The 25,498-nt window shown below is 53.9% G+C and overlaps 1 protein-coding gene across 1 annotated transcript in view; it reads left to right on the forward strand.

Annotated features, from left to right (window-relative positions):
- LOC139235179 (zinc metalloproteinase-disintegrin-like batroxstatin-2) overlaps positions 1-25,498 on the forward strand; it is a 546,822-nt gene that overhangs the window by 230,593 nt on the left and 290,731 nt on the right. The window contains exon 11 of the mRNA XM_070866402.1: positions 25,321-25,413. Coding sequence (XP_070722503.1) covers positions 25,321-25,413 — 93 coding nt within the window. The remainder of the gene's footprint in view (positions 1-25,320; positions 25,414-25,498) is intronic.

The raw sequence follows: 25,498 nt of genomic DNA on the forward strand, positions 1-25,498 counted from the left end.
GTTCTGACCCTCAGTGTGTGTTCTGACCCTCAGTGTGCGTTCTGACCCTCAGTGTGCGTTCTGTCCCTCAGTGTGTTCTGTCCCTCAGTGCGTTCTGTCCTGTCCCTCAGTGTGTTCTGACCCTCAGTGTGCGTTCTGTCCCTCAGTGTGCGTTCTGACCCTCAGTGTGCGTTCTGACCCTCAGTGTGCGTTCTGTCCCTCAGTGTGCGTTCTGTCCCTCAGTGTGTTCTGACCCTCAGTGTGTGTTCTGTCCCTCAGTGTGCGTTCTGACCCTCAGTGATGCGTTCTGACCCTCAGTGTGCGTTCTGACCCTCAGTGTGCGTTCTGACCCTCAGTGTGCGTTCTGACCCTCAGTGTGCGTTCTGACCCTCAGTGTGTTCTGTCCCTCAGCGTGTGTTCTGACCCTCAGTGTGCGTTCTGTCCCTCAGTGTGCGTTCTGTCCCTCAGTGTGTTCTGTCCCTCAGTGCGTTCTGTCCCTCAGTGTGTTCTGTCCCTCAGTGTGTGTTCTGACCCTCAGTGTGCGTTCTGTCCCTCAGTGTGTGTTCTGACCCTCAGTGCGTTCTGACCCTCAGTGTGTGTTCTGTCCCTCAGTGTGTGTTCTGTCCCTCAGTGTGCGTTCTGTCCCTCAGTGTGTGTTCTGACCCTCAATGTGTGCTCTGTCCCTCAGTGTGCGTTCTGTCCCTCAGTGTGTGTTCTGTCCCTCAATGTGTTCTGACCCTCAGTGTGTGTTCTGTCCCTCAGTGTGTGTTCTGACCCTCAGTGTGTGTTCTGACCCTCAGTGTGTTCTGTCCCTCAGTGTGCGTTCTGTCCCTCAGTGTGCGTTCTGACCCTCAGTGTGTTCTGACCCTCAGTGTGTGTTCTGACCCTCAGTGTGTGTTCTGACCCTCAGTGTGCGTTCTGACCCTCAGTGTGTTCTGACCCTCAGTGTGCATTCTGACCCTCAGTGTGTTCTGACCCTCAGTGTGTGTTCTGACCCTCAGTGTGTGTTCTGACCCTCAGTGTGTGTTCTGACCCTCAGTGTGCGTTCTGTCCCTCAGTGTGCGTTCTGACCCTCAGTGTGTTCTGTCCCTCAGTGTGCGTTCTGACCCTCAGTGTGTTCTGACCCTCAGTGTGTGTTCTGTCCCTCAGTGTGTGTTCTGACCCTCAGTGTGTGTTCTGACCCTCAGTGCGTTCTGTCCCTCAGTGTGCGTTCTGACCCTCAGTGTGTTCTGACCCTCAGTGTGCGTTCTGACCCTCAGTGTGCGTTCTGACCCTCAGTGTGCGTTCTGACCCTCAGTGTGTTCTGTCCCTCAGTGTGTTCTGTCCCTCAGTGTGTGTTCTGACCCTCAGTGTGCGTTCTGTCCCTCAGTGTGTGTTCTGACCCTCAGTGTGTGTTCTGACCCTCAGTGTGTTCTGTCCCTCAGTGTGCGTTCTGTCCCTCAGTGTGCGTTCTGTCCCTCAGTGTGCGTTCTGACCCTCAGTGTGTTCTGTCCCTCAGTGTGCGTTCTGACCCTCAGTGTGTTCTGACCCTCAGTGTGTGTTCTGACCCTCAGTGTGTGTTCTGACCCTCAGTGTGCGTTCTGACCCTCAGTGTGTTCTGACCCTCAGTGTGTGTTCTGACCCTCAGTGTGCGTTCTGACCCTCAGTGTGTGTTCTGACCCTCAGTGTGTTCTGACCCTCAGTGTGTGTTCTGACCCTCAGTGTGCGTTCTGACCCTCAGTGTGTGTTCTGACCCTCAGTGTGTTCTGACCCTCAGTGTGTGTTCTGACCCTCACTGTGTTCTGACCCTCAGTGTGTGTTCTGACCCTCAGTGTGTTCTGACCCTCAGTGTGTGTTCTGACCCTCAGTGTGTGTTCTGACCCTCACTGTGTTCTGACCCTCAGTGTGTGTTCTGACCCTCAGTGTGTGTACTGACCCTCAGTGTGTGTTCTGTCCCTCAGTGTGTGTTCTGACCCTCAGTGTGCGTTCTGACCCTCAGTGTGCGTTCTGACCCTTAGTGTGTTCTGTCCCTCAGTGTGTTCTGACCCTCAGTGTGTTCTGTCCCTCAGTGTGCGTTCTGACCCTCAGTGTGCGTTCTGACCCTCAGTGTGTGTACTGACCCTCAGTGTGTTCTGTCCCTCAGTGTGCGTTCTGACCCTCAGTGTGTGTTCTGTCCCTCAGTGTGCGTTCTGTCCCTCAGTGTGTTCTGTCCCTCAGTGTGTCACGTCCCTCAGTGTGTTCTGTCGCTCAGTGTGTGTTCTGACCCTCAGTGTGTTCTGTCCCTCAGTGTGTTCTGTCGCTCAGTGTGTTCTGACCCTCAGTGTGTTCTGTCCCTCAGTGTGTTCTGTCCCTCAGTGTGTTCTGACCCTCAGTGTGTTCTGACCCTCAGTGTGTGTTCTGACCCTCAGTGTGTGTTCTGTCCCTCAGTGTGTTCTGTCCCTCAGTGTGCGTTCTGTCCCTCAGTGTGCGTTCTGACCCTCAGTGTGTGTTCTGACCCTCAGTGTGTGTTCTGACCCTCAGTGCGTTCTGTCCCTCAGTGTGCGTTCTGACCCTCAGTGTGTGTTCTGACCCTCAGTGTGCGTTCTGTCCCTCAGTGTGTGTTCTGACCCTCAGTGTGCGTTCTGACGCTCAGTGTGTTCTGTCCCTCAGTGTGTTCTGTCCCTCAGTGTGTGTTCTGACCCTCAGTGTGCGTTCTGTCCCTCAGTGTGCGTTCTGTCCCTCAGTGTGTTCTGTCCCTCAGTGTGTGTTCTGACCCTCAGTGTGTTCTGTCCCTCAGTGTGTGTTCTGACCCTCAGTGTGTTCTGACCCTCAGTGTGTGTTCTGACCCTCAGTGCGTTCTGTCCCTCAGTGTGCGTTCTGACCCTCAGTGTGCGTTCTGACCCTCAGTGTGCGTTCTGTCCCTCAGTGTGTTCTGTCCCTCAGTGTGTTCTGTCCCTCAGTGTGTTCTGACCCTCAGTGTGTTCTTTCCCTCAGTGTGTGTTCTGACCCTCAGTGTGTTCTGTCCCTCAGTGTGTTCTGTCCCTCAGTGTGTGTTCTGACCCTCAGTGTGTTCTGTCCCTCAGTGTGTGTTCTGTCCCTCAGTGTGTTCTGACCCTCAGTGTGTTCTGACCCTCAGTGTGTCCCGTCCCTCAGTGCGTTCTGTCTCTCAGTGTGTCCCGTCCCTCAGTGTGTCACGTCCCTCAGTGTGTTCTGTCGCTCAGTGCGTTCTGTCCCTCAGTGTGTGTTCTGACCCTCAGTGTGTGTTCTGACCCTCAGTGTGTTCTGACCCTCAGTGTGTGTTCTGACCCTCAGTGTGTGTACTGACCCTCAGTGTGTTCTGTCCCTCAGTGTGTGTTCTGACCCTCAGTGTGTGTTCTGACCCTCAGTGTGCGTTCTGTCCCTCAGTGTGTGTTCTGACCCTCAGTGTGTGTTCTGACCCTCAGTGTGTTCTGACCCTCAGTGTGTTCTGACCCTCAGTGTGTGTTCTGACCCTCAGTGCGTTCTGACCCTCAGTGTGTTCTGACCCTCAGTGTGTTCTGACCCTCAGTGTGCGTTCTGACCCTCAGTGTGTGTTCTGACCCTCAGTGTGCGTTCTGACCCTCAGTGTGCGTTCTGACCCTCAGTGTGTTCTGTCCCTCAGTGTGTTCTGTCCCTCAGTGTGTGTTCTGACCCTCAGTGTGCGTTCTGTCCCTCAGTGTGCGTTTTCTCCCTCAGTGTGTTCTGTCCCTCAGTGTGTGTTCTGACCCTCAGTGTGTGTTCTGACCCTCAGTGTGTTCTGTCCCTCAGTGTGCGTTCTGTCCCTCAGTGTGCGTTCTGACCCTCAGTGTGTTCTGTCCCTCAGTGTGCGTTCTGACCCTCAGTGTGTTCTGACCCTCAGTGTGTGTTCTGACATTCAGTGTGTGTTCTGACCCTCAGTGTGCGTTCTGACCCTCAGTGTGTTCTGTCCCTCAGTGTGTTCTGTCCCTCAGTGTGTTCTGACCCTCAGTGTGCGTTCTGTCCCTCAGTGTGCGTTCTGTCCCTCAGTGTGCGTTCTGACCCTCAGTGTGTTCTGTCCCTCAGTGTGTGTTCTGACCCTCAGTGTGTGTTCTGACCCTCAGTGTGTGTTCTGACCCTCAGTGTGCGTTCTGACCCTCAGTGTGCGTTCTGACCCTCAGTGTGTTTTCTGACCCTCAGTGTGTTTTCTGACCCTCAGTGTGTGTTCTGACCCTCAGTGTGTGTTCTGACCCTCAGTGTGTTCTGACCCTCAGTGTGTGTTCTGACCCTCAGTGTGTGTACTGACCCTCAGTGTGTTCTGTCCCTCAGTGTGTGTTCTGACCCTCAGTGTGTTCTGACCCTCAGTGTGTGTTCTGACCCTCAGTGTGCGTTCTGACCCTCAGTGTGTGTTCTGACCCTCAGTGTGTTCTGTCCCTCAGTGTGTGTTCTGACCCTCAGTGTGTTCTGACCCTCAGTGTGTGTTCTGACCCTCAGTGTGTTCTGACCCTCAGTGTGTTCTGACCCTCAGTGTGTGTTCTGACCCTCAGTGTGCGTTCTGTCCCTCAGTGTGTGTTCTGTCCCTCAGTGTGCGTTCTGTCCCTCAGTGTGTTCTGTCCCTCAGTGTGTTCTGTCCCTCAGTGTGTGTTCTGTCCCTCAGTGTGTTCTGTCCCTCAGTGTGTGTTCTGACCCTCAGTGTGTTCTGTCCCTCAGTGTGTGTTCTGTCCCTCAGTGTGTTCTGACCCTCAGTGTGTTCTGACCCTCAGTGCGTTCTGTCCCTCAGTGTGTCCCGTCCGTCAGTGCGTTCTGTCTCTCAGTGTGTCCCGTCCCTCAGTGTGTCCCGTCCCTCAGTGTGTCACGTCCCTCAGTGTGTTCTGTCCCTCAGTGTGCGTTCTGTCCCTCAGTGTGCGTTCTGACCCTCAGTGTGTTCTGTCCCTCAGTGTGTTCTGACCCTCAGTGTGTGTTCTGACCCTCAGTGTGTGTTCTGTCCCTCAGTGTGTTCTGTCCCTCAGTGTGTGTTCTGTCCCTCAGTGTGTGTTCTGACCCTCAGTGTGTTCTGTCCCTCAGTGTGTTCTGTCCCTCAGTGTGCGTTCTGACCCTCAGTGTGTTCTGACCCTCAGTGTGTGTTATGTCCCTCAGTGTGTTCTGACCCTCAGTGTGTGTTCTGTCCCTCAGTGTGTGTTCTGTCCCTCAGTGTGTTCTGACCCTCAGTGTGCGTTCTGTCCCTCAGTGTGTTCTGACCCTCAGTGTGTGTTCTGACCCTCAGTGTGTTCTGTCCCTCAGTGTGCGTTCTGTCCCTCAGTGTGTGTTCTGACCCTCAGTGTGTTCTGTCCCTCAGTGTGTGTTATGAGCCTCAGTGTGTTCTGTCCCTCAGTGTGTTCTGTCCCTCAGTGTGTGTTCTGACCCTAAGTGTGTTCTGTCCCTCAGTGTGTGTTCTGACCCTCAGTGTGTGTTCTGACCCTCAGTGTGTGTTCTGACCCTCAGTGTGCGTTCTGTCACTCAGTGTGCGTTCTGACCCTCAGTGTGTTCTGTCCCTCAGTGTGTTCTGTCCCTCAGTGTGTGTTCTGTCCCTCAGTGTGCGTTCTGTCCCTCAGTGTGCGTTCTGTCCCTCAGTGTGCGTTCTGTCCCTCAGTGTGTTCTGTCCCTCAGTGCGTTCTGTCCCTCAGTGTGTGTTCTGACCCTCAGTGTGCGTTCTGTCCCTCAGTGTGTGTTCTGACCCTCAGTGTGTTCTGAACCTCAGTGTGTGTTCTGACCCTCAGTGTGCGTTCTGACCCTCAGTGTGCGTTCTGTCCCTCAGTGTGTGTTCTCACCCTCAGTGTGTGTTCTGACCCTCAGTGTGTGTTCTGTCCCTCAGTGTGTGTTCTGACCCTCAGTGTGTTCTGTCCCTCAGTGTGTGTTCTGACCCTCAGTGTGTTCTGACCCTCAGTGTGTGTTCTGACCCTCAGTGCGTTCTGTCCCTCAGTGTGCGTTCTGACCCTCAGTGTGTTCTGACCCTCAGTGTGCGTTCTGACCCTCAGTGTGTGTTCTGACCCTCAGTGTGCGTTCTGACCCTCAGTGTGCGTTCTGACCCTCAGTGTGTTCTGTCCCTCAGTGTGTTCTGTCCCTCAGTGTGCGTTCTGTCCCTCAGTGTGCGTTCTGTCCCTCAGTGTGTTCTGTCCCTCAGTGTGTGTTCTGACCCTCAGTGTGTGTTCTGACCCTCAGTGTGTTCTGTCCCTCAGTGTGTGTTCTGTCCCTCAGTGTGCGTTCTGTCCCTCAGTGTGCGTTCTGACCCTCAGTGTGTTCTGTCCCTCAGTGTGCGGTTCTGACCCTCAGTGTGTTCTGACCCTCAGTGTGTGTTCTGACCCTCTGTGTGTGTTCTGACACTCAGTGTGTGTTCTGACCCTCAGTGTGTGTTCTGACCCTCAGTGTGTGTTCTGACCCTCAGTGTGTTCTGACCCTCAGTGTGTGTTCTGACCCTCAGTGTGCGTTCTGTCCCTCAGTGTGCGTTCTGTCCCTCAGTGTGTTCTGACCCTCAGTGTGTTCTTTCCCTCAGTGTGTGTTCTGTCCCTCAGTGTGTTCTGTCCCTCAGTGTGTGTTCTGACCCTCAGTGTGTGTTCTGTCCCTCAGTGTGCGTTCTGTCCCTCAGTGTGCGTTCTGTCCCTCAGTGTGTTCTGTCCCTCAGTGTGTTCTGTCCCTCAGTGTGTTCTTTCCCTCAGTGTGTGTTCTGACCCTCAGTGTGTTCTGTCCCTCAGTGTGTTCTGTCCCTCAGTGTGTTCTGTCCCTCAGTGTGTTCTGTCCCTCAGTGTGTTCTTTCCCTCAGTGTGTGTTCTGACCCTCAGTGTGTTCTGTCCCTCAGTGTGTTCTTTCCCTCAGTGTGTGTTCTGTCCCTCAGTGTGTTCTGTCCCTCAGTGTGTTCTGTCCCTCAGTGTGCGTTCTGTCCCTCAGTGTGTTCTGTCCCTCAGTGTGTTCTTTCCCTCAGTGTGTGTTCTGTCCCTCAGTGTGTTCTGTCCCTCAGTGTGTTCTGTCCCTCAGTGTGTTTTGACCCTCAGTGTGTGTTCTGACCCTCAGTGTGTTCTGTCCCTCAGTGTGTGTTCTGTCCCTCAGTGTGTTCTGACCCTCAGTGTGTTCTGACCCTCAGTGCGTTCTGTCCCTCAGTGTGTTCCGTCCCTCAGAGCGTTCTGTCTCTCAGTGTGTCCCGTCCCTCAGTGTGTCACGTCCCTCAGTGTGTTCTGTCGCTCAGTGTGCGTTCTGTCCCTCAGTGTGCGTTCTGTCCCTCAGTGTGCGTTCTGTCCCTCAGTGTGTTCTGTCCCTCAGTGTGTTCTGTCGCTCAGTGTGTGTTCTGACCCTCAGTGTGTTCTGTCCCTCAGTGTGTGTTCTGACCCTCAGTGTGTTCTGACCCTCAGTGTGTTCTGTCCCTCAGTGTGTGTTCTGACCCTCAGTGTGTTCTGTCCCTCAGTGTGTTCTGTCCCTCAGTGTGTGTTCTGACCCTCAGTGTGTTCTGTCCCTCAGTGTGTGTTCTGTCCCTCAGTGTGTGTTCTGACCCTCAGTGTGTTCTGTCCCTCAGTGTGTTCTGTCCCTCAGTGTGCGTTCTGACCCTCAGTGTGTTCTGACCCTCAGTGTGTGTTATGTCCCTCAGTGTGTTCTGACCCTCAGTGTGTGTTCTGTCCCTCAGTGTGTTCTGACCCTCAGTGTGCGTTCTGACCCTCAGTGTGTTCTGTCCCTCAGTGTGCGTTCTGTCCCTCAGTGTGTGTTCTGTCCCTCAGTGTGTTCTGTCCCTCAGTGTGTTCTGTCCCTCAGTGTGTGTTCTGACCCTAAGTGTGTTCTGTCCCTCAGTGTGTTCTGACCCTCAGTGTGCGTTCTGACCCTCAGTGTGTGTTCTGTCCCTCAGTGTGTTCTGACCCTCAGTGTGCGTTCTGTCCCTCAGTGTGTTCTGTCCCTCAGTGCGTTCTGTCCCTCAGTGTGCGTTCTGTCCCTCAGTGTGCGTTCTGTCCCTCAGTGTGCGTTCTGTCCCTCAGTGTGTGTTCTGTCCCTCAGTGTGCGTTCTGTCCCTCAGTGTGCGTTCTGTCCCTCAGTGTGCGTTCTGTCCCTCAGTGTGTTCTGACCCTCAGTGTGTGTTCTGTCCCTCAGTGTGCGTTCTGTCCCTCAGTGTGCGTTCTGTCCCTCAGTGTGCGTTCTGTCCCTCAGCGTGCGTTCTGTCCCTCAGTGTGTGTTCTGACCCTCAGTGTGTGTTCTGTCCCTCAGTGTGTTCTGACCCTCAGTGTGTTCTGACCCTCAGTGTGTCCCGTCCCTCAGTGTGTCACGTCCCTCAGTGTGTTCTGTCGCTCAGTGTGCCTTCTGTCCTTCAGTGTGCGTTCTGTCCCTCAGTGTGTTCTGTCCCTCAGTGTGTTCTGTCCCTCAGTGTGTGTTCTGACCCTCAGTGTGTTCTGTCCCTCAGTGTGTTCTGTCCCTCAGTGTGTGTTCTGACCCTCAGTGTGTTCTGTCCCTCAGTGTGTTCTGACCCTCAGTGTGTTCTGTCCCTCAGTGTGTGTTCTGTCCCTCAGTGTGTTCTGACCCTCAGTGTGTTCTGACCCTCAGTGTGTGTTCTGTCCCTCAGTGTGTGTTCTGACCCTCAGTGTGCGTTCTGTCCCTCAGTGTGTGTTCTGTCCCTCAGTGTGTTCTGTCCCTCAGTGTGTTCTGTCCCTCAGTGTGTTCTGTCCCTCAGTGTGCGTTCTGTCCCTCAGTGTGTGTTCTGTCCCTCAGTGTGTTCTGTCCCTCAGTGTGTTCTGTCCCTCAGTGTGTGTTCTGTCCCTCAGTGTGTTCTGTCCCTCAGTGTGTTCTGACCCTCAGTGTGTTCTGTCCCTCAGTGTGTTCTGTCCCTCAGTGTGTTCTGTCCCTCAGTGTGTTCTGTCCCTCAGTGCGTTCTGTCCCTCAGTGTGTGTTCTGTCCCTCAGTGTGTTCTGTCCCTCAGTGTGTGTTCTGTCCCTCAGTGTGTTCTGACCCTCAGTGTGTTCTGTCCCTCAGTGTGTGTTCTGTCCCTCAGTGTGTCCCGTCCCTCACTGTGTCACGTCCCTCAGTGTGTTCTGTCGCTCAGTGTGCGTTCTGTCCCTCAGTGTGCGTTCTGACCCTCAGTGTGTTCTGTCCCTCAGTGTGTTCTGTCCCTCAGTGTGTGTTCTGACCCTCAGTGTGTTCTGTCCCTCAGTGTGTGTTCTGACCCTCAGTGTGTTCTGTCCCTCAGTGTGTTCTGTCCCTCAGTGTGTGTTCTGACCCTCAGTGTGTTCTGTCCCTCAGTGTGTGTTCTGACCCTCAGTGTGTTCTGTCCCTCAGTGTGTTCTGTCCCTCAGTGTGTTCTGACCCTCAGTGTGTGTTCTGTCCCTCAGTGTGTTCTGACCCTCAGTGTGTGTTCTGTCCCTCAGTGTGTTCTGACCCTCAGTGTGTTCTGACCCTCAGTGTGCGTTCTGTCCCTCAGTGCGTTCTGTCCCTCAGTGTGTTCTGACCCTCAGTGTGTGTTCTGACCCTCAGTGTGTTCTGTCCCTCAGTGTGCGTTCTGTCCCTCAGTGTGTGTTCTGACCCTCAGTGTGTTCTGTCCCTCAGTGTGTGTTATGACCCTCAGTGTGTTCTGTCCCTCAGTGTGTTCTGTCCCTCAGTGTGTGTTCTGACCCTAAGTGTGTTCTGTCCCTCAGTGTGTGTTCTGTCCCTCAGTGTGCGTTCTGACCCTCAGTGTGCGTTCTGTCCCTCAGTGTGCGTTCTGACCCTCAGTGTGCGTTCTGACCCTCAGTGTGTTCTGTCCCTCAGTGTGTTCTGTCCCTCAGTGTGTGTTCTGACCCTCAGTGTGCGTTCTGTCCCTCAGTGTGCGTTCTGTCCCTCAGTGCGTTCTGTCCCTCAGTGTGTTCTGTCCCTCAGTGTGTGTTCTGACCCTCAGTGTGCGTTCTGTCCCTCAGTGTGCGTTCTGACCCTCAGTGTGTGTTCTGACCCTCAGTGTGTTCAGTCCCTCAGTGTGTGTTCTGACCCTCAGTGTGTGTTCTGACCCTCAGTGCGTTCTGTCCCTCAGTGTGTGTTCTGTCCCTCAGTGTGCGTTCTGTCCCTCAGTGTGTGTTCTGACCCTCAGTGTGTGTTCTGTCCCTCAGTGTGCGTTCTGTCCCTCAATGTGTTCTGACCCTCAGTGTGTGTTCTGTCCCTCAGTGTGTTCTGACCCTCAGTGTGCGTTCTGTCCCTCAGTGTGTTCTGACCCTCAGTGTGTGTTCTGTCCCTCAGTGTGTGTTCTGTCCCTCAGTGTGTTCTGACCCTCAGTGTGTGTTCTGTCCCTCAGTGTGTTCTGTCCCTCAGTGTGCGTTCTGTCCCTCAGTGTGCGTTCTGACCCTCAGTGTGTGTTCTGACCCTCAGTGTGTGTACTGACCCTCAGTGTGTTCTGTCCCTCAGTGTGTGTTCTGACCCTCAGTGTGTGTTCTGACCCTCAGTGTGTGTTCTGACCCTCAGTGCGTTCTGTCCCTCAGTGTGCGTTCTGACCCTCAGTGTGTGTTCTGACCCTCAGTGTGCGTTCTGTCCCTCAGTGTGTGTTCTGACCCTCAGTGTGCGTTCTGACGCTCAGTGTGTTCTGTCCCTCAGTGTGTTCTGTCCCTCAGTGTGTGTTCTGACCCTCAGTGTGCGTTCTGTCCCTCAGTGTGCGTTCTGTCCCTCAGTGTGTTCTGTCCCTCAGTGTGTGTTCTGACCCTCAGTGTGTGTTCTGACCCTCAGTGTGTTCTGTCCCTCAGTGTGCGTTCTGTCCCTCAGTGTGTGTTCTGACCCTCAGTGTGTTCTGTCCCTCAGTGTGTGTTCTGACCCTCAGTGTGTTCTGACCCTCAGTGTGTGTTCTGACCCTCAGTGCGTTCTGTCCCTCAGTGTGCGTTCTGACCCTCAGTGTGTTCTGACCCTCAGTGTGTTCTGACCCTCAGTGTGCGTTCTGACCCTCAGTGTGCGTTCTGACCCTCAGTGTGCGTTCTGTCCCTCAGTGTGTTCTGTCCCTCAGTGTGTTCTGACCCTCAGTGTGTTCTTTCCCTCAGTGTGTGTTCTGACCCTCAGTGTGTTCTGTCCCTCAGTGTGTTCTGTCCCTCAGTGTGTGTTCTGACCCTCAGTGTGTTCTGTCCTTCAGTGTGTGTTCTGTCCCTCAGTGTGTTCTGACCCTCAGTGTGTTCTGACCCTCAGTGTGTCCCGTCCCTCAGTGCGTTCTGTCTCTCAGTGTGTCCCGTCCCTCAGTGTGTCACGTCCCTCAGTGTGTTCTGTCGCTCAGTGCGTTCTGTCCCTCAGTGTGTGTTCTGACCCTCAGTGTGTGTTCTGACCCTCAGTGTGTTCTGACCCTCAGTGTGTGTTCTGACCCTCAGTGTGTGTACTGACCCTCAGTGTGTTCTGTCCCTCAGTGTGTGTTCTGACCCTCAGTGTGTGTTCTGACCCTCAGTGTGCGTTCTGTCCCTCAGTGTGTGTTCTGACCCTCAGTGTGTGTTCTGACCCTCAGTGTGTTCTGTCCCTCAGTGTGTGTTCTGACCCTCAGTGTGTTCTGACCCTCAGTGTGTGTTCTGACCCTCAGTGCGTTCTGACCCTCAGTGCGTTCTGACCCTCAGTGTGTTCTGACCCTCAGTGTGCGTTCTGACCCTCAGTGTGTGTTCTGACCCTCAGTGTGCGTTCTGACCCTCAGTGTGCGTTCTGACCCTCAGTGTGTTCTGTCCCTCAGTGTGTTCTGTCCCTCAGTGTGTGTTCTGACCCTCAGTGTGCGTTCTGTCCCTCAGTGTGCGTTTTCTCCCTCAGTGTGTTCTGTCCCTCAGTGTGTGTTCTGACCCTCAGTGTGTGTTCTGACCCTCAGTGTGTTCTGTCCCTCAGTGTGCGTTCTGTCCCTCAGTGTGCGTTCTGACCCTCAGTGTGTTCTGTCCCTCAGTGTGCGTTCTGACCCTCAGTGTGTTCTGACCCTCAGTGTGTGTTCTGACATTCAGTGTGTGTTCTGACCCTCAGTGTGCGTTCTGACCCTCAGTGTGTTCTGTCCCTCAGTGTGTTCTGTCCCTCAGTGTGTGTTCTGACCCTCAGTGTGCGTTCTGTCCCTCAGTGTGCGTTCTGTCCCTCAGTGTGCGTTCTGACCCTCAGTGTGTTCTGACCCTCAGTGTGTGTTCTGACCCTCAGTGTGTGTTCTGACCCTCAGTGTGCGTTCTGACCCTCAGTGTGCGTTCTGACCCTCAGTGTGTGTTCTGACCCTCAGTGTGTTCTGTCCCTCAGTGTGTGTTCTGACCCTCAGTGTGTTCTGACCCTCAGTGTGTGTTCTGACCCTCAGTGTGTTCTGACCCTCAGTGTGTTCTGACCCTCAGTGTGTGTTCTGACCCTCAGTGTGCGTTCTGTCCCTCAGTGTGTGTTCTGTCCCTCAGTGTGCGTTCTGTCCCTCAGTGTGTTCTGTCCCTCAGTGTGTTCTGTCCCTCAGTGTGTGTTCTGTCCCTCAGTGTGTTCTGACCCTCAGTGTGTGTTATGTCCCTCAGTGTGTTCTGACCCTCAGTGTGTGTTCTGTCCCTCAGTGTGTGTTCTGTCCCTCAGTGTGTTCTGACCCTCAGTGTGCGTTCTGTCCCTCAGTGTGTTCTGACCCTCAGTGTGTGTTCTGACCCTCAGTGTGTTCTGTCCCTCAGTGTGCGTTCTGTCCCTCAGTGTGTGTTCTGACCCTCAGTGTGTTCTGTCCCTCAGTGTGTGTTATGAGCCTCAGTGTGTTCTGTCCCTCAGTGTGTTCTGTCCCTCAGTGTGTGTTCTGACCCTAAGTGTGTTCTGTCCCTCAGTGTGTGTTCTGACCCTCAGTGTGTGTTCTGACCCTCAGTGTGTGTTCTGACCCTCAGTGTGCGTTCTGTCACTCAGTGTGCGTTCTGACCCTCAGTGTGTTCTGTCCCTCAGTGTGTTCTGTCCCTCAGTGTGTGTTCTGTCCCTCAGTGTGCGTTCTGTCCCTCAGTGTGCGTTCTGTCCCTCAGTGTGTTCTGTCCCTCAGTGCGTTCTGTCCCTCAGTGTGTTCTGTCCCTCAGTGTGTGTTCTGACCCTCAGTGTGCGTTCTGTCCCTCAGTGTGTGTTCTGACCCTCAGTGTGCGTTCTGTCCCTCAGTGTGTGTTCTGACCCTCAGTGTGTTCTGACCCTCAGTGTGTTCTGAACCTCAGTGTGTGTTCTGACCCTCAGTGTGCGTTCTGACCCTCAGTGTGCGTTCTGTCCCTCAGTGTGTGTTCTGACCCTCAGTGTGTGTTCTGACCCTCAGTGTGTGTTCTGTCCCTCAGTGTGTGTTCTGACCCTCAGTGTGTTCTGTCCCTCAGTGTGTGTTCTGACCCTCAGTGTGTTCTGACCCTCAGTGTGTGTTCTGACCCTCAGTGCGTTCTGTCCCTCAGTGTGCGTTCTGACCCTCAGTGTGTTCTGACCCTCAGTGTGCGTTCTGACCCTCAGTGTGTGTTCTGACCCTCAGTGTGCGTTCTGACCCTCAGTGTGCGTTCTGACCCTCAGTGTGTTCTGTCCCTCAGTGTGTTCTGTCCCTCAGTGTGCGTTCTGTCCCTCAGTGTGCGTTCTGTCCCTCAGTGTGTTCTGTCCCTCAGTGTGTGTTCTGACCCTCAGTGTGTGTTCTGACCCTCAGTGTGTTCTGTCCCTCAGTGTGTGTTCTGTCCCTCAGTGTGCGTTCTGTCCCTCAGTGTGCGTTCTGACCCTCAGTGTGTTCTGTCCCTCAGTGTGCGGTTCTGACCCTCAGTGTGTTCTGACCCTCAGTGTGTGTTCTGACCCTCAGTGTGCGTTCTGACCCTCAGTGTGTTCTGACCCTCAGTGTGTGTTCTGACCCTCAGTGTGTGTTCTGACCCTCAGTGTGTGTTCTGACCCTCAGTGTGTTCTGACCCTCAGTGTGTTCTGACCCTCAGTGTGCGTTCTGTCCCTCAGTGTGCGTTCTGTCCCTCAGTGTGCGTTCTGTCCCTCAGTGTGTTCTGACCCTCAGTGTGTTCTTTCCCTCAGTGTGTGTTCTGTCCCTCAGTGTGTTCTGTCCCTCAGTGTGTGTTCTGACCCTCAGTGTGTGTTCTGTCCCTCAGTGTGCGTTCTGTCCCTCAGTGTGTTCTGTCCCTCAGTGTGTTCTGTCCCTCAGTGTGTTCTTTCCCTCAGTGTGTGTTCTGACCCTCAGTGTGTTCTGTCCCTCAGTGTGTTCTTTCCCTCAGTGTGTGTTCTGTCCCTCAGTGTGTTCTGTCCCTCAGTGTGTTCTGTCCCTCAGTGTGTTCTTTCCCTCAGTGTGTGTTCTGACCCTCAGTGTGTTCTGTCCCTCAGTGTGTTCTTTCCCTCAGTGTGTGTTCTGTCCCTCAGTGTGTTCTGTCCCTCAGTGTGTTCTGTCCCTCAGTGTGCGTTCTGTCCCTCAGTGTGTTCTGTCCCTCAGTGTGTTCTTTCCCTCAGTGTGTGTTCTGTCCCTCAGTGTGTTCTGTCCCTCAGTGTGTTCTGTCCCTCAGTGTGTTCTGACCCTCAGTGTGTGTTCTGACCCTCAGTGTGTTCTGTCCCTCAGTGTGTGTTCTGTCCCTCAGTGTGTTCTGACCCTCAGTGTGTTCTGACCCTCAGTGCGTTCTGTCCCTCAGTGTGTTCCGTCCCTCAGAGCGTTCTGTCTCTCAGTGTGTCCCGTCCCTCAGTGTGTCACGTCCCTCAGTGTGTTCTGTCGCTCAGTGTGCGTTCTGTCCCTCAGTGTGCGTTCTGTCCCTCAGTGTGCGTTCTGTCCCTCAGTGTGTTCTGTCCCTCAGTGTGTTCTGTCGCTCAGTGTGTGTTCTGACCCTCAGTGTGTTCTGTCCCTCAGTGTGTGTTCTGACCCTCAGTGTGTTCTGTCCCTCAGTGTGTGTTCTGACCCTCAGTGTGTTCTGTCCCTCAGTGTGTTCTGTCCCTCAGTGTGTGTTCTGACCCTCAGTGTGTTCTGTCCCTCAGTGTGTGTTCTGTCCCTCAGTGTGTGTTCTGACCCTCAGTGTGTTCTGTCCCTCAGTGTGTTCTGTCCCTCAGTGTGCGTTCTGACCCTCAGTGTGTTCTGTCCCTCAGTGTGTGTTCTGACCCTAAGTGTGTTCTGTCCCTCAGTGTGTTCTGACCCTCAGTGTGCGTTCTGACCCTCAGTGTGTGTTCTGTCCCTCAGTGTGTTCTGACCCTCAGTGTGCGTTCTGTCCCTCAGTGTGTTCTGTCCCTCAGTGCGTTCTGTCCCTCAGTGTGCGTTCTGTCCCTCAGTGTGCGTTCTGTCCCTCAGTGTGCGTTCTGTCCCTCAGTGTGTGTTCTGTCCCTCAGTGTGTGTTCTGTCCCTCAGTGTGCGTTCTGTCCCTCAGTGTGCGTTCTGTCCCTCAGTGTGCGTTCTGTCCCTCAGTGTGTTCTGACCCTCAGTGTGTGTTCTGTCCCTCAGTGTGCGTTCTGTCCCTCAGTGTGCGTTCTGTCCCTCAGTGTGCGTTCTGTCCCTCAGTGTGCGTTCTGTCCCTCAGTGTGTGTTCTGACCCTCAGTGTGTGTTCTGTCCCTCAGTGTGTTCTGACCCTCAGTGTGTTCTGACCCTCAGTGTGTCACGTCCCTCAGTGTGTTCTGTCGCTCAGTGTGCGTTCTGTCCTTCAGTGTGCGTTCTGTCCCTCAGTGTGTTCTGTCCCTCAGTGTGTTCTGTCCCTCAGTGTGTGTTCTGACCCTCAGTGTGTTCTGTCCCTCAGTGTGTTCTGTCCCTCAGTGTGTGTTCTGACCCTCAGTGTGTTCTGTCCCTCAGTGTGTTCTGACCCTCAGTGTGTTCTGTCCCTCAGTGTGTGTTCTGTCCCTCAGTGTGTTCTGACCCTCAGTGTGTTCTGACCCTCAGTGTGCGTTCTGACCCTCAGTGTGTGTTCTGTCCCTCAGTGTGTGTTCTGACCCTCAGTGTGTGTTCTGTCTCTCAGTGTGTCCCGTCCCTCAGTGTGTCACGTCCCTCAGTGTGTTCTGTCCCTCAGTGTGTGTTCTGACCCTCAGTGTGTTCTGACCCTCAGTGTGTGTTCTGACCCTCAGTGTGTGTTCTGACCCTCAGTGTGTTCTGTCCCTCAGTGTGTGTTCTGTCCCTCAGTGTGTGTTCTGACCCTCAGTGTGTGTTCTGTCCCTCAGTGTGTGTTCTGACCCTCAGTGTGTGTTCTGTCCCTCAGTGTGTTCTGTCCCTCAGTTTGCGTTCTGACCCTCAGTGTGTGTTCTGTCCCTCAGTGTGTGTTCTGACCCTCAGTGTGTGTTCTGTCCCTCAGTGTGTTCTGTCCCTCAGTGTGTGTTCTGACCCTCAGTGTGTTCTGACCCTCAGTGTGCGTTCTGACCCTCAGTGTGTGTTCTGACCCTCAGTGTGCGTTCTGTCCCTCAGTGTGCGTTCTGTCCCTCAGTGTGCGTTCTGTCCCTCAGTGTGCGTTCTGTCCCTCAGTGTGTTCTGTCCCTCAGTGTGCGTTCTGACCCTCAGTGTGCGTTCTGACCCTCAGTGTGCGTTCTGTCCCTCAGTGTGTGTTCTGTCCCTCAGTGTGCGTTCTGACCCTCAGTGTGTGTTCTGACCCTCAGTGTGCGTTCTGACCCTCAGTGTGTGTTCTGACCCTCAGTGTGTGCTGACCCTCAGTGTGTCTTCTGACCCTCAGTGTGTGTTCTGACGCTCCGTGTGTGCTCTGACCCTCAGTGTGTGTTCTGACCCTCAGTGTGTTCTGTCCCTCAGTGTGTATTCTGACCCTCAGTGTGTTCTGACCCTCAGTGTGTTCTGACCCTCAGTGTGCGTTCTGACCCTCAGTGTGTGTTCTGTCCCTCAGTGTGTGTTCTGACCCTCAGTTTGTGTTCTGACCCTCAGTGTGTGTTCTGTCCCTCAGTGTGTGTTCTGACCCTCAGTGTGTTCTGTCCCTCAGTGTGTGTTCTGACCCTCAGTGTGTTCTGACCCTCAGTGTGTGTTCTGACCCTCAGTGTGTTCTGTCCCTCAGTGTGTGTTCTGTCCCTCAGTGTGTTCTGACCCTCAGTGTGTTCTGACCCTCAGTGTGTGTTCTGTCCCTCAGTGTGCGTTCTGTCCCTCAGTGTGCGTTCTGACCCTCAGTGTGTTCTGACCCTCAGTGTGTTCTGACCCTCAGTGTGCGTTCTGTCCCTCAGTGTGCGTTCTGTCCCTCAGTGTGCGTTCTGACCCTCAGTGTGTGTTCTGACCCTCAGTGTGTTCTGACGCTCAGTGTGCGTTCTGACCCTCAGTGTGCGTTCTGACCCTCAGTGTGTGTTCTGTCCCTCAGTGTGCGTTCTGTCCCTCAGTGTGTGTTCTGTCCCTCAGTGTGTTCTGTCCCTCAGTGTGCGTTCTGTCCCTCAGTGTGTGTTCTGACCCTCAGTGTGTTCTGACCCTCAGTGCGTTCTGTCCCTCATTGTGTCCCGTCCCTCAGTGCGTTCTGTCCCTCAGTGTGCGTTCTGTCCCTCAGTGTGTGTTCTGTCCCTCAGTGTGTTCTGTCCCTCAGTGTGTCCCGTCCCTCAGTGTGTTCTGTCCCTCAGTGTGCGTTCTGTCCCTCAGTGTGTGTTCTGTCCCTCAGTGTGTTCTGTCCCTCAGTGTGTGTTCTGTCCCTCAGTGTGTTCTGACCCTCAGTGTGTTCTGACCCTCAGTGTGTTCTGTCCCTCAGTGCGTTCTGTCCCTCAGTGTGCGTTCTGTCCCTCAGTGTGTGTTCTGTCCCTCAGTGTGTTCTGTCCCTCAGTGTGTGTTCTGTCCCTCAGTGTGTTCTGACCCTCAGTGTGTTCTGTCCCTCAGTGTGTGTTCTGTCCCTCAGTGTGTCCCGTCCCTCACTGTGTCACGTCCCTCAGTGTGTTCTGTCGCTCAGTGTGCGTTCTGTCCCTCAGTGTGCGTTCTGACCCTCAGTGTGTTCTGTCCCTCAGTGTGTTCTGTCCCTCAGTGTGTGTTCTGACCCTCAGTGTGTTCTGTCCCTCAGTGTGTGTTCTGACCCTCAGTGTGTTCTGTCCCTCAGTGTGTTCTGTCCCTCAGTGTGTGTTCTGACCCTCAGTGTGTTCTGTCCCTCAGTGTGTGTTCTGACCCTCAGTGTGTTCTGTCCCTCAGTGTGTTCTGTCCCTCAGTGTGCGTTCTGACCCTCAGTGTGTTCTGACCCTCAGTGTGTGTTCTGTCCCTCAGTGTGTTCTGACCCTCAGTGTGTGTTCTGTCCCTCAGTGTGTTCTGACCCTCAGTGTGCGTTCTGTCCCTCAGTGCGTTCTGTCCCTCAGTGTGTTCTGACCCTCAGTGTGTGTTCTGACCCTCAGTGTGTTCTGTCCCTCAGTGTGCGTTCTGTCCCTCAGTGTGTGTTCTGACCCTCAGTGTGTTCTGTCCCTCAGTGTGTGTTATGACCCTCAGTGTGTTCTGTCCCTCAGTGTGTTCTGTCCCTCAGTGTGTGTTCTGACCCTAAGTGTGTTCTGTCCCTCAGTGTGTGTTCTGTCCCTCAGTGTGCGTTCTGACCCTCAGTGTGCGTTCTGTCCCTCAGTGTGCGTTCTGACCCTCAGTGTGCGTTCTGACCCTCAGTGTGTTCTGTCCCTCAGTGTGTTCTGTCCCTCAGTGTGTGTTCTGACCCTCAGTGTGCGTTCTGTCCCTCAGTGTGCGTTCTGTCCCTCAGTGTGCGTTCTGTCCCTCAGTGCGTTCTGTCCCTCAGTGTGTTCTGTCCCTCAGTGTGTGTTCTGACCCTCAGTGTGCGTTCTGTCCCTCAGTGTGCGTTCTGACCCTCAGTGTGTGTTCTGACCCTCAGTGTGTTCAGTCCCTCAGTGTGTGTTCTGACCCTCAGTGTGTGTTCTGACCCTCAGTGCGTTCTGACCCTCAGTGTGTGTTCTGTCCCTCAGTGTGTGTTCTGTCCCTCAGTGTGCGTTCTGTCCCTCAGTGTGTGTTCTGACCCTCAGTGTGTGTTCTGTCCCTCAGTGTGCGTTCTGTCCCTCAGTGTGTGTTCTGTCCCTCAATGTGTTCTGACCCTCAGTGTGTGTTCTGTCCCTCAGTGTGTTCTGACCCTCAGTGTGCGTTCTGTCCCTCAGTGTGTTCTGACCCTCAGTGTGTGTTCTGTCCCTCAGTGTGTGTTCTGTCCCTCAGTGTGTTCTGACCCTCAGTGTGTGTTCTGTCCCTCAGTGTGTTCTGACCCTCAGTGTGCGTTCTGTCCCTCAGTGTGCGTTCTGTCCCTCAGTGTGCGTTCTGTTCCTCAGTGTGTTCTGTCCCTCAGTGTGTTCTGACCCTCAGTGTGCGTTCTGTCCCTCATTGTGCGTTCTGTCCCTCAGTGTGCGTTCTGACCCTCAGTGTGTTCTGACCCTCAGTGTGTGTTCTGACCCTCAGTGTGTGTTCTGACCCTCAGTGTGTGTTCTGTCCCTCAGTGTGTTCTGACCCTCAGTGTGCGTTCTGTCCCTCAGTGTGTTCTGACCCTCAGTGTGTGTTCTGTCCCTCAGTGCGTTCTGTCCCTCAGTGTGCGTTCTGTCCCTCAGTGCGTTCTGTCCCTCAGTGTGTTCTGTCCCTCAGTGTGTTCTGACCCTCAGTGTGTGTTCTGTCCCTCAGTGTGCGTTCTGACCCTCAGTGTGTGTTCTGACCCTCAGTGTGTTCAGTCCCTCAGTGTGTGTTCTGACCCTCAGTGTGTGTTCTGACCCTCAGTGCGTTCTGACCCTCAGTGTGTGTTCTGTCCCTCAGTGTGTGTTCTGTCCCTCAGTGTGCGTTCTGTCCCTCAGTGTGTGTTCTGACCCTCAGTGTGTGTTCTGTCCCTCAGTGTGCGTTCTGTCCCTCAGTGTGTGTTCTGTCCCTCAATGTGTTCTGACCCTCAGTGTGTGTTCTGTCCCTCAGTGTGTTCTGACCCTCAGTGTGCGTTCTGTCCCTCAGTGTGTTCTGACCCTCAGTGTGTGTTCTGTCCCTCAGTGTGTGTTCTGTCCCTCAGTGTGTGTTCTGACCCTCAGTGTGTGTTCTGTCCCTCAGTGTGTTCTGACCCTCAGTGTGCGTTCTGTCCCTCAGTGTGCGTTCTGTCCCTCAGTGTGCGTTCTGTTCCTCAGTGTGTTCTGTCCCTCAGTGTGTTCTGACCCTCAGTGTGCGTTCTGTCCCTCATTGTGCGTTCTGTCCCTCAGTGTGCGTTCTGACCCTCAGTGTGTTCTGACCCTCAGTGTGTGTTCTGACCCTCAGTGTGTGTTCTGACCCTCAGTGTGTGTTCTGTCCCTCAGTGTGTTCTGACCCTCAGTGTGCGTTCTGTCCCTCAGTGTGTTCTGACCCTCAGTGTGTGTTCTGTCCCTCAGTGTGTTCTGTCCCTCAGTGTGTGTTCTGACCCTCAGTGTGTTCTGTCCCTCAGTGTGTGTTCTGTCCCTCAGTGTGTTCTGACCCTCAGTGTGTTCTGACCCTCAGTGTGTGTTCTGTCCCTCAGTGTGTTCTGACCCTCAGTGTGCGTTCTGTCCCTCAGTGTGTCCCGTCCCTCAGTGTGTCACGTCCCTCAGTGTGTTCTGTCGCTCAGTGTGCGTTCTGTCCCTCAGTGTGCGTTCTGACCCTCAGTGTGTTCTGTCCCTCAGTGTGTTCTGTCCCTCAGTGTGTGTTCTGACCCTCAGTGTGTTCTGTCCCTCAGTGTGTGTTCTGACCCTCAGTGTGTTCTGTCCCTCAGTGTGTTCTGACCCTCAGTGTGTTCTGTCCCTCAGTGTGTGTTCTGACCCTCAGTGTGTTCTCCCTCAGTGTGTTCTGTCCCTCAGTGTGTTCTGACCCTCAGTGTGTTCTGTCCCTCAGTGTGTGTTCTGACCCTCAGTGTGTGTTCTGTCCCTCAGTGTGCGTTCTGTCCCTCAGTGTGTTCTGACCCTCAGTGTGTGTTCTGACCCTCGGTGTGTTCTGTCCCTCAGTGTGTGTTATGAGCCTCAGTGTGTTCTGTCCCTCAGTGTGTTCTGTCCCTCAGTGTGCGTTCTGTCCCTCAGTGTGTGTTCTGTCCCTCAGTGTGTTCTGACCCTCAGTGTGCGTTCTGTCCCTCAGTGTGTGTTCTGTCCCTCAGTGTGCGTTCTGTCCCTCAGTGTGTGTTCTGTCCCTCAGTGTGCGTTCTGTCCCTCAGTGTGCGTTCTGTCCCTCAGTGTGTGTTCTGTCCCTCAGTGTGCGTTCTGTCCCTCAGTGTGTGTTCTGACCCTCAGTGTGTTCTGACCCTCAGTGTGTGTTCTGACCCTCAGTGTGCGTTCTGTCCCTCAGTGTGTGTTCTGACCCTCAGTGTGTGTTCTGTCCCTCAGTGTGCGTTCTGTCCCTCAGTGTGTGTTCTGTCCCTCAGTGTGCGTTCTGTCCCTCAGTGTGTGTTCTGACCCTCAGTGTGTTCTGACCCTCAGTGTGTGTTCTGACCCTCAGTGTGTGTTCTGACCCTCAGTGTGCGTTCTGTCCCTCAGTGTGTGTTCTGTCCCTCAGTGTGCGTTCTGTCCCTCAGTGTGTGTTCTGACCCTCAGTGTGTTCTGACCCTCAGTGTGTGTTCTGACCCTCAGTGTGTGTTCTGTCCCTCAGTGTGCGTTCTGTCCCTCAGTGTGCGTTCTGTCCCTCAGTGTGCGTTCTGACCCTCAGTGTGTGTTCTGTCCCTCAGTGTGCGTTCTGTCCCTCAGTGTGCGTTCTGTCCCTCAGTGTGTGTTCTGTCCCTCAGTGTGTGTTCTGTCCCTCAGTGTGCGTTCTGTCCCTCAGTGTGCGTTCTGACCCTCAGTGTGTGTTCTGTCCCTCAGTGTGCGTTCTGTCCCTCAGTGTGCGTTCTGACCCTCAGTGTGTGTTCTGTCCCTCAGTGTGCGTTCTGTCCCTCAGTGTGTGTTCTGTCCCTCAGTGTGCGTTCTGTCCCTCAGTGTGCGTTCTGACCCTCAGTGTGTGTTCTGTCCCTCAGTGTGCGTTCTGTCCCTCAGTGTGCGTTCTGTCCCTCAGTGTGTGTTCTGTCCCTCAGTGTGCGTTCTGTCCCTCAGTGTGCGTTCTGACCCTCAGTGTGTGTTCTGTCCCTCAGTGTGCGTTCTGTCCCTCAGTGTGCGTTCTGTCCCTCAGTGTGCGTTCTGACCCTCAGTGTGTGTTCTGTCCCTCAGTGTGCGTTCTGTCCCTCAGTGTGTGTTCTGACCCTCAGTGTGTGTTCTGTCCCTCAGTGTGCGTTCTGTCCCTCAGTGTGCGTTCTGTCCCTCAGTGTGCGTTCTGACCCTCAGTGTGTGTTCTGTCCCTCAGTGTGCGTTCTGTCCCTCAGTGTGTGTTCTGACCCTCAGTGTGCATTCTGACCGTTGCACACCAGCCACCACACGGGCTTGACAGAGCTCGGTCTTGGTCCTGTAGCAAGAATTGACCAAGACGACTGGAGTCCAACTCTGCTGCACGGGCCTCCTGCGCACATATCTCGCAGTGTGAGCTGGCCCGTGCTGCCCCTGGGCCCTCGCCTCTTCTGGGCCCCAAACCCGCGCCTCTCCAGGGCCCCGATCACGTCCCTCTACAATCTCTCGCCGCTCCATCGCCCCTACCTCGCCGCTCCTGCTGTATCTGCCCACGCTCCAATCACCGACCCGGATCTTAGTGATGTCCCTCTTCGCTGTCGTTGCTCTCCTGCTCCAGCACGTGCTGCTCCCTGGAGTGGTATGCTGCCACAGCGCTCCTTCTGCTCCCCGGCCTGCTCCGATGGTGCTCGCAGGCCGGGGGTGTATCCCTCGGCTCCCCCACTCACATTGCTTGGTGTGTCCCTGGCTCCCCCTCTCACACTGCTTGGGTGTGTTCTGACCCTCAGTGTGTGTTCTGATTCTGTGTGCGTCGTGTCCCTCAGTGTGTGTTATGTCGTTAACAGGATGTGGGCATCGTTGGCAAAGCCAGCATTTATTGCTAATTGTCCTGAGGAGCTGGTGGTGAGCCATCTTCTTGAACCGCTGCAGTCCGTGTGGTGAAGGTGCTCCCACAGTGCTGTTAGGGAGGGAGTTCCAGGATTTTGACCCAGCGACGATGAAGGATTGGCCGATATATTTCCAAGTCAGGATGGTGTGTGACTCAGAGGGGAATATGAGGTGGTGATGTTGCCGTGTGCCTGCTGCCCTTGTCCTTCTAGGTGGTAGAAGTCGCGGGTTTGGGAGGTGCTGCTGAAGAAGCCTTGGCGAGTTGCTGCAGTACATCTTGTAGATGGTACACACTGCAGCCACGGTGCGCCGATGGTGGAGGGAATAGGGAATGGATGTTGAAGGTGGTGGATGGGGTACCAATCAAGCGGCTGCTTTGTTCTGGATTGTGTCGAGCTTCTCTAGTGTTGTTGGAGCTGCACTCATCCAGGCAAGTGGAGAGTATTCCATCACACTCCTGACTTGTGCCTTGTAGATGGTGGGAAGGCTTTGGGGAGTCAGGAGGTGAGACACTCACTGCAGAATACCCAGCCTCTGACCCGCTCTTGTAGCCACAGTATTTATGTGGCTGGTCCAATTAAGTTTCTGGTCAATGGTGACCCCCAGGATGTTGATGGTGGGGGATTTGGTGATGGTAATGTCGCTGAATATCAAGGGGCGGTGGTTAGACTCTCGCTTGTTGGAGATGGTCATTGCCTGGCACTTGTGTGGTGCGAATGTTATTTGTCACTTATCAGCCCAAGCCTGAATGTTGTCCAGGTCTTGCTGTATGCGGGCACGGACTGCTCCATTATCTGAGGAGTTGCGAATGGCACTGAACACTGTGCAGTCATCACTGTGTCCCCAGCACTTGAACGCTGATTCTAAACCAGAGTGTGGATTTAAAGCTGCTGGCGCACAGCCTAGCAACTGTACCATGGAGGTAATGGCACAGGACCAGTTCTGGCCCTGTGATGGAGGGAAGGTCATTGATGAAGCAGCTGAAGATGGTTGGGTCTAGGACACTGCCCTGAGGAACTCCTGCAGCGATGTCCTGGGGCTGAGATGATTGACCTCCAACCACCACAACCATCTTCCTTTCTGCTGGGTATGACTCCAGCCAGTGAAGAGTTTTCCCCATGATTCCCATTGACTTCCCTTTTACTCGGGCTCCTTGATGCCACACTCGGTCAAATGCTGCCTTGATGTCGAGGGAATTACTCTCACCTCACCTCTGGAATTCAGCTCTTTTGTCCCTGTTTGGACCAAGGCTGTAATGAGGTCTGGAGCTGAGTGGTCCTGGTGGAACCCAAACTGGGCATCAGTGAGCAGGTTACTGGTGAGTAAGTGCCGCTTGATAGTACTGTCGACAACACCTTCCATACTAGAATCAACTAATGGAGCGGTAATTGGCCAGATTGGATTTGTTCTGCTTTTTGTGAATAGGATATACCTGGGCAGTTTTCCACATTGTCGGATAGATGCCAGTGTTATAGCTGTACTGGAACAGCTTGGCGAGAGGCGCAGCTAGTTCTGGAGCATAAGTCTTCAGCACAACAGCTGGGATGTTGTCGGGGCCCATAGCCTTTGCTGTATCCAGTGCATTCAGCCGTTTCTTAATATCACGTGGAGTGAATCGAATTGGCTGAAGGCTGGCTTCTATGATGGTGGGAACCTCATGAGGAGGCCGAGATGGATCATCCACTCGGCACTTCTGGCTGAAGATGGTTGCAAACACTTCAGCCTTGTCTTTTGCACTCACCTGCTGGGCTCCGCCATCATTGAGGATGGGGATATTCATGAAGCCTCCTCCTCCCGTTAGTTGTTTAATAGAAACAAAGAAACATCGAAAATAGGCGCAGGAGCAGGTCATTTGGCCCTTCGAGCCTGCACCGCTATTCAATAAGATCATAGCTGATCATTCCCTCAGTACCCCTTTCCTGCTTTCTCTCCGTACCCCTTGATCCCCTTAGCCGTAAGGGCCATATCTAACTCCCTCTTGAATATATCCAATGAACTGGCATCAACAACTCTCTGCGGCAGGGAATTCCATAGGTTAACAACTCAGTGAAGAAGTTTCTCCTCATCTCAGTCCTAAATGCCCTACCCCTTATCCTCAGATTATGTCCCCTGGTTCTGGACTTCCCCAACGTCGGGAACATTCTTCCCGCATCTAACCTGTCCCGTCCCGTCAGAATCTTATACGTTTCTATGAGATCCCCTCTCATCCTTCTAAACTCTAGTGAATAAAGGCCTAGTTGATCCAGTCTCTCCTCAGATGACAGTCCAGCCATCCCTGGAATCAGTCTGGTGAACCTTCGCTGCACTCCCTCAATAGCAAGAACGTCCTTCCTCAGATTAGGAGACCAAAACTGAACACAATATTCCAGGTAAGGCCGCACTAAGGCCCTGTACAACTGCAGTAAGACCTCCCTGCTCCTATACTCAAATCCCCTAGCTATGAAGGCCAACATACCATTTACCTTCTTCACCGCCTGCTGTACCTGCATGCCCACTTTCAGTGACTGATGAACCATGACATCCAGGTCTTGTTGCACCTCCCCTTTTCCTAATCTGCCGCCATCCAGATAATAATGGTCCACCACCATTCATGACTGGATGTGGCAGGACTCTGAGGTTGCATGTCCTGTCCATACATTTGTTAAAATGTGATTGTGTTTCTCAGCAAAACACAAAAGGTCCTGTTACCATGGATAGTGCTTATTTTAACAGTTTTTCTTTTCCCTTAGGATTGCATGGATCCCTGCTGTGTTGCTACAGTCTGTAAATTTCGGTCAGGTGCAAAATGTGCCTCAAATGATATCTGTTGTAGAAATTGCAAAGTAAGCATTTGCTGCGTCTCCCTCTGCCACCACCGGGTTTATTTCAGTTGGACAGGATTCTTGTCCTGGGTCATTGTGGTTTCCT

Source organism: Pristiophorus japonicus, chromosome 2 (assembly GCF_044704955.1).
Source record: "Pristiophorus japonicus isolate sPriJap1 chromosome 2, sPriJap1.hap1, whole genome shotgun sequence".
NCBI classification, from domain to species: domain Eukaryota; kingdom Metazoa; phylum Chordata; class Chondrichthyes; family Pristiophoridae; genus Pristiophorus; species Pristiophorus japonicus.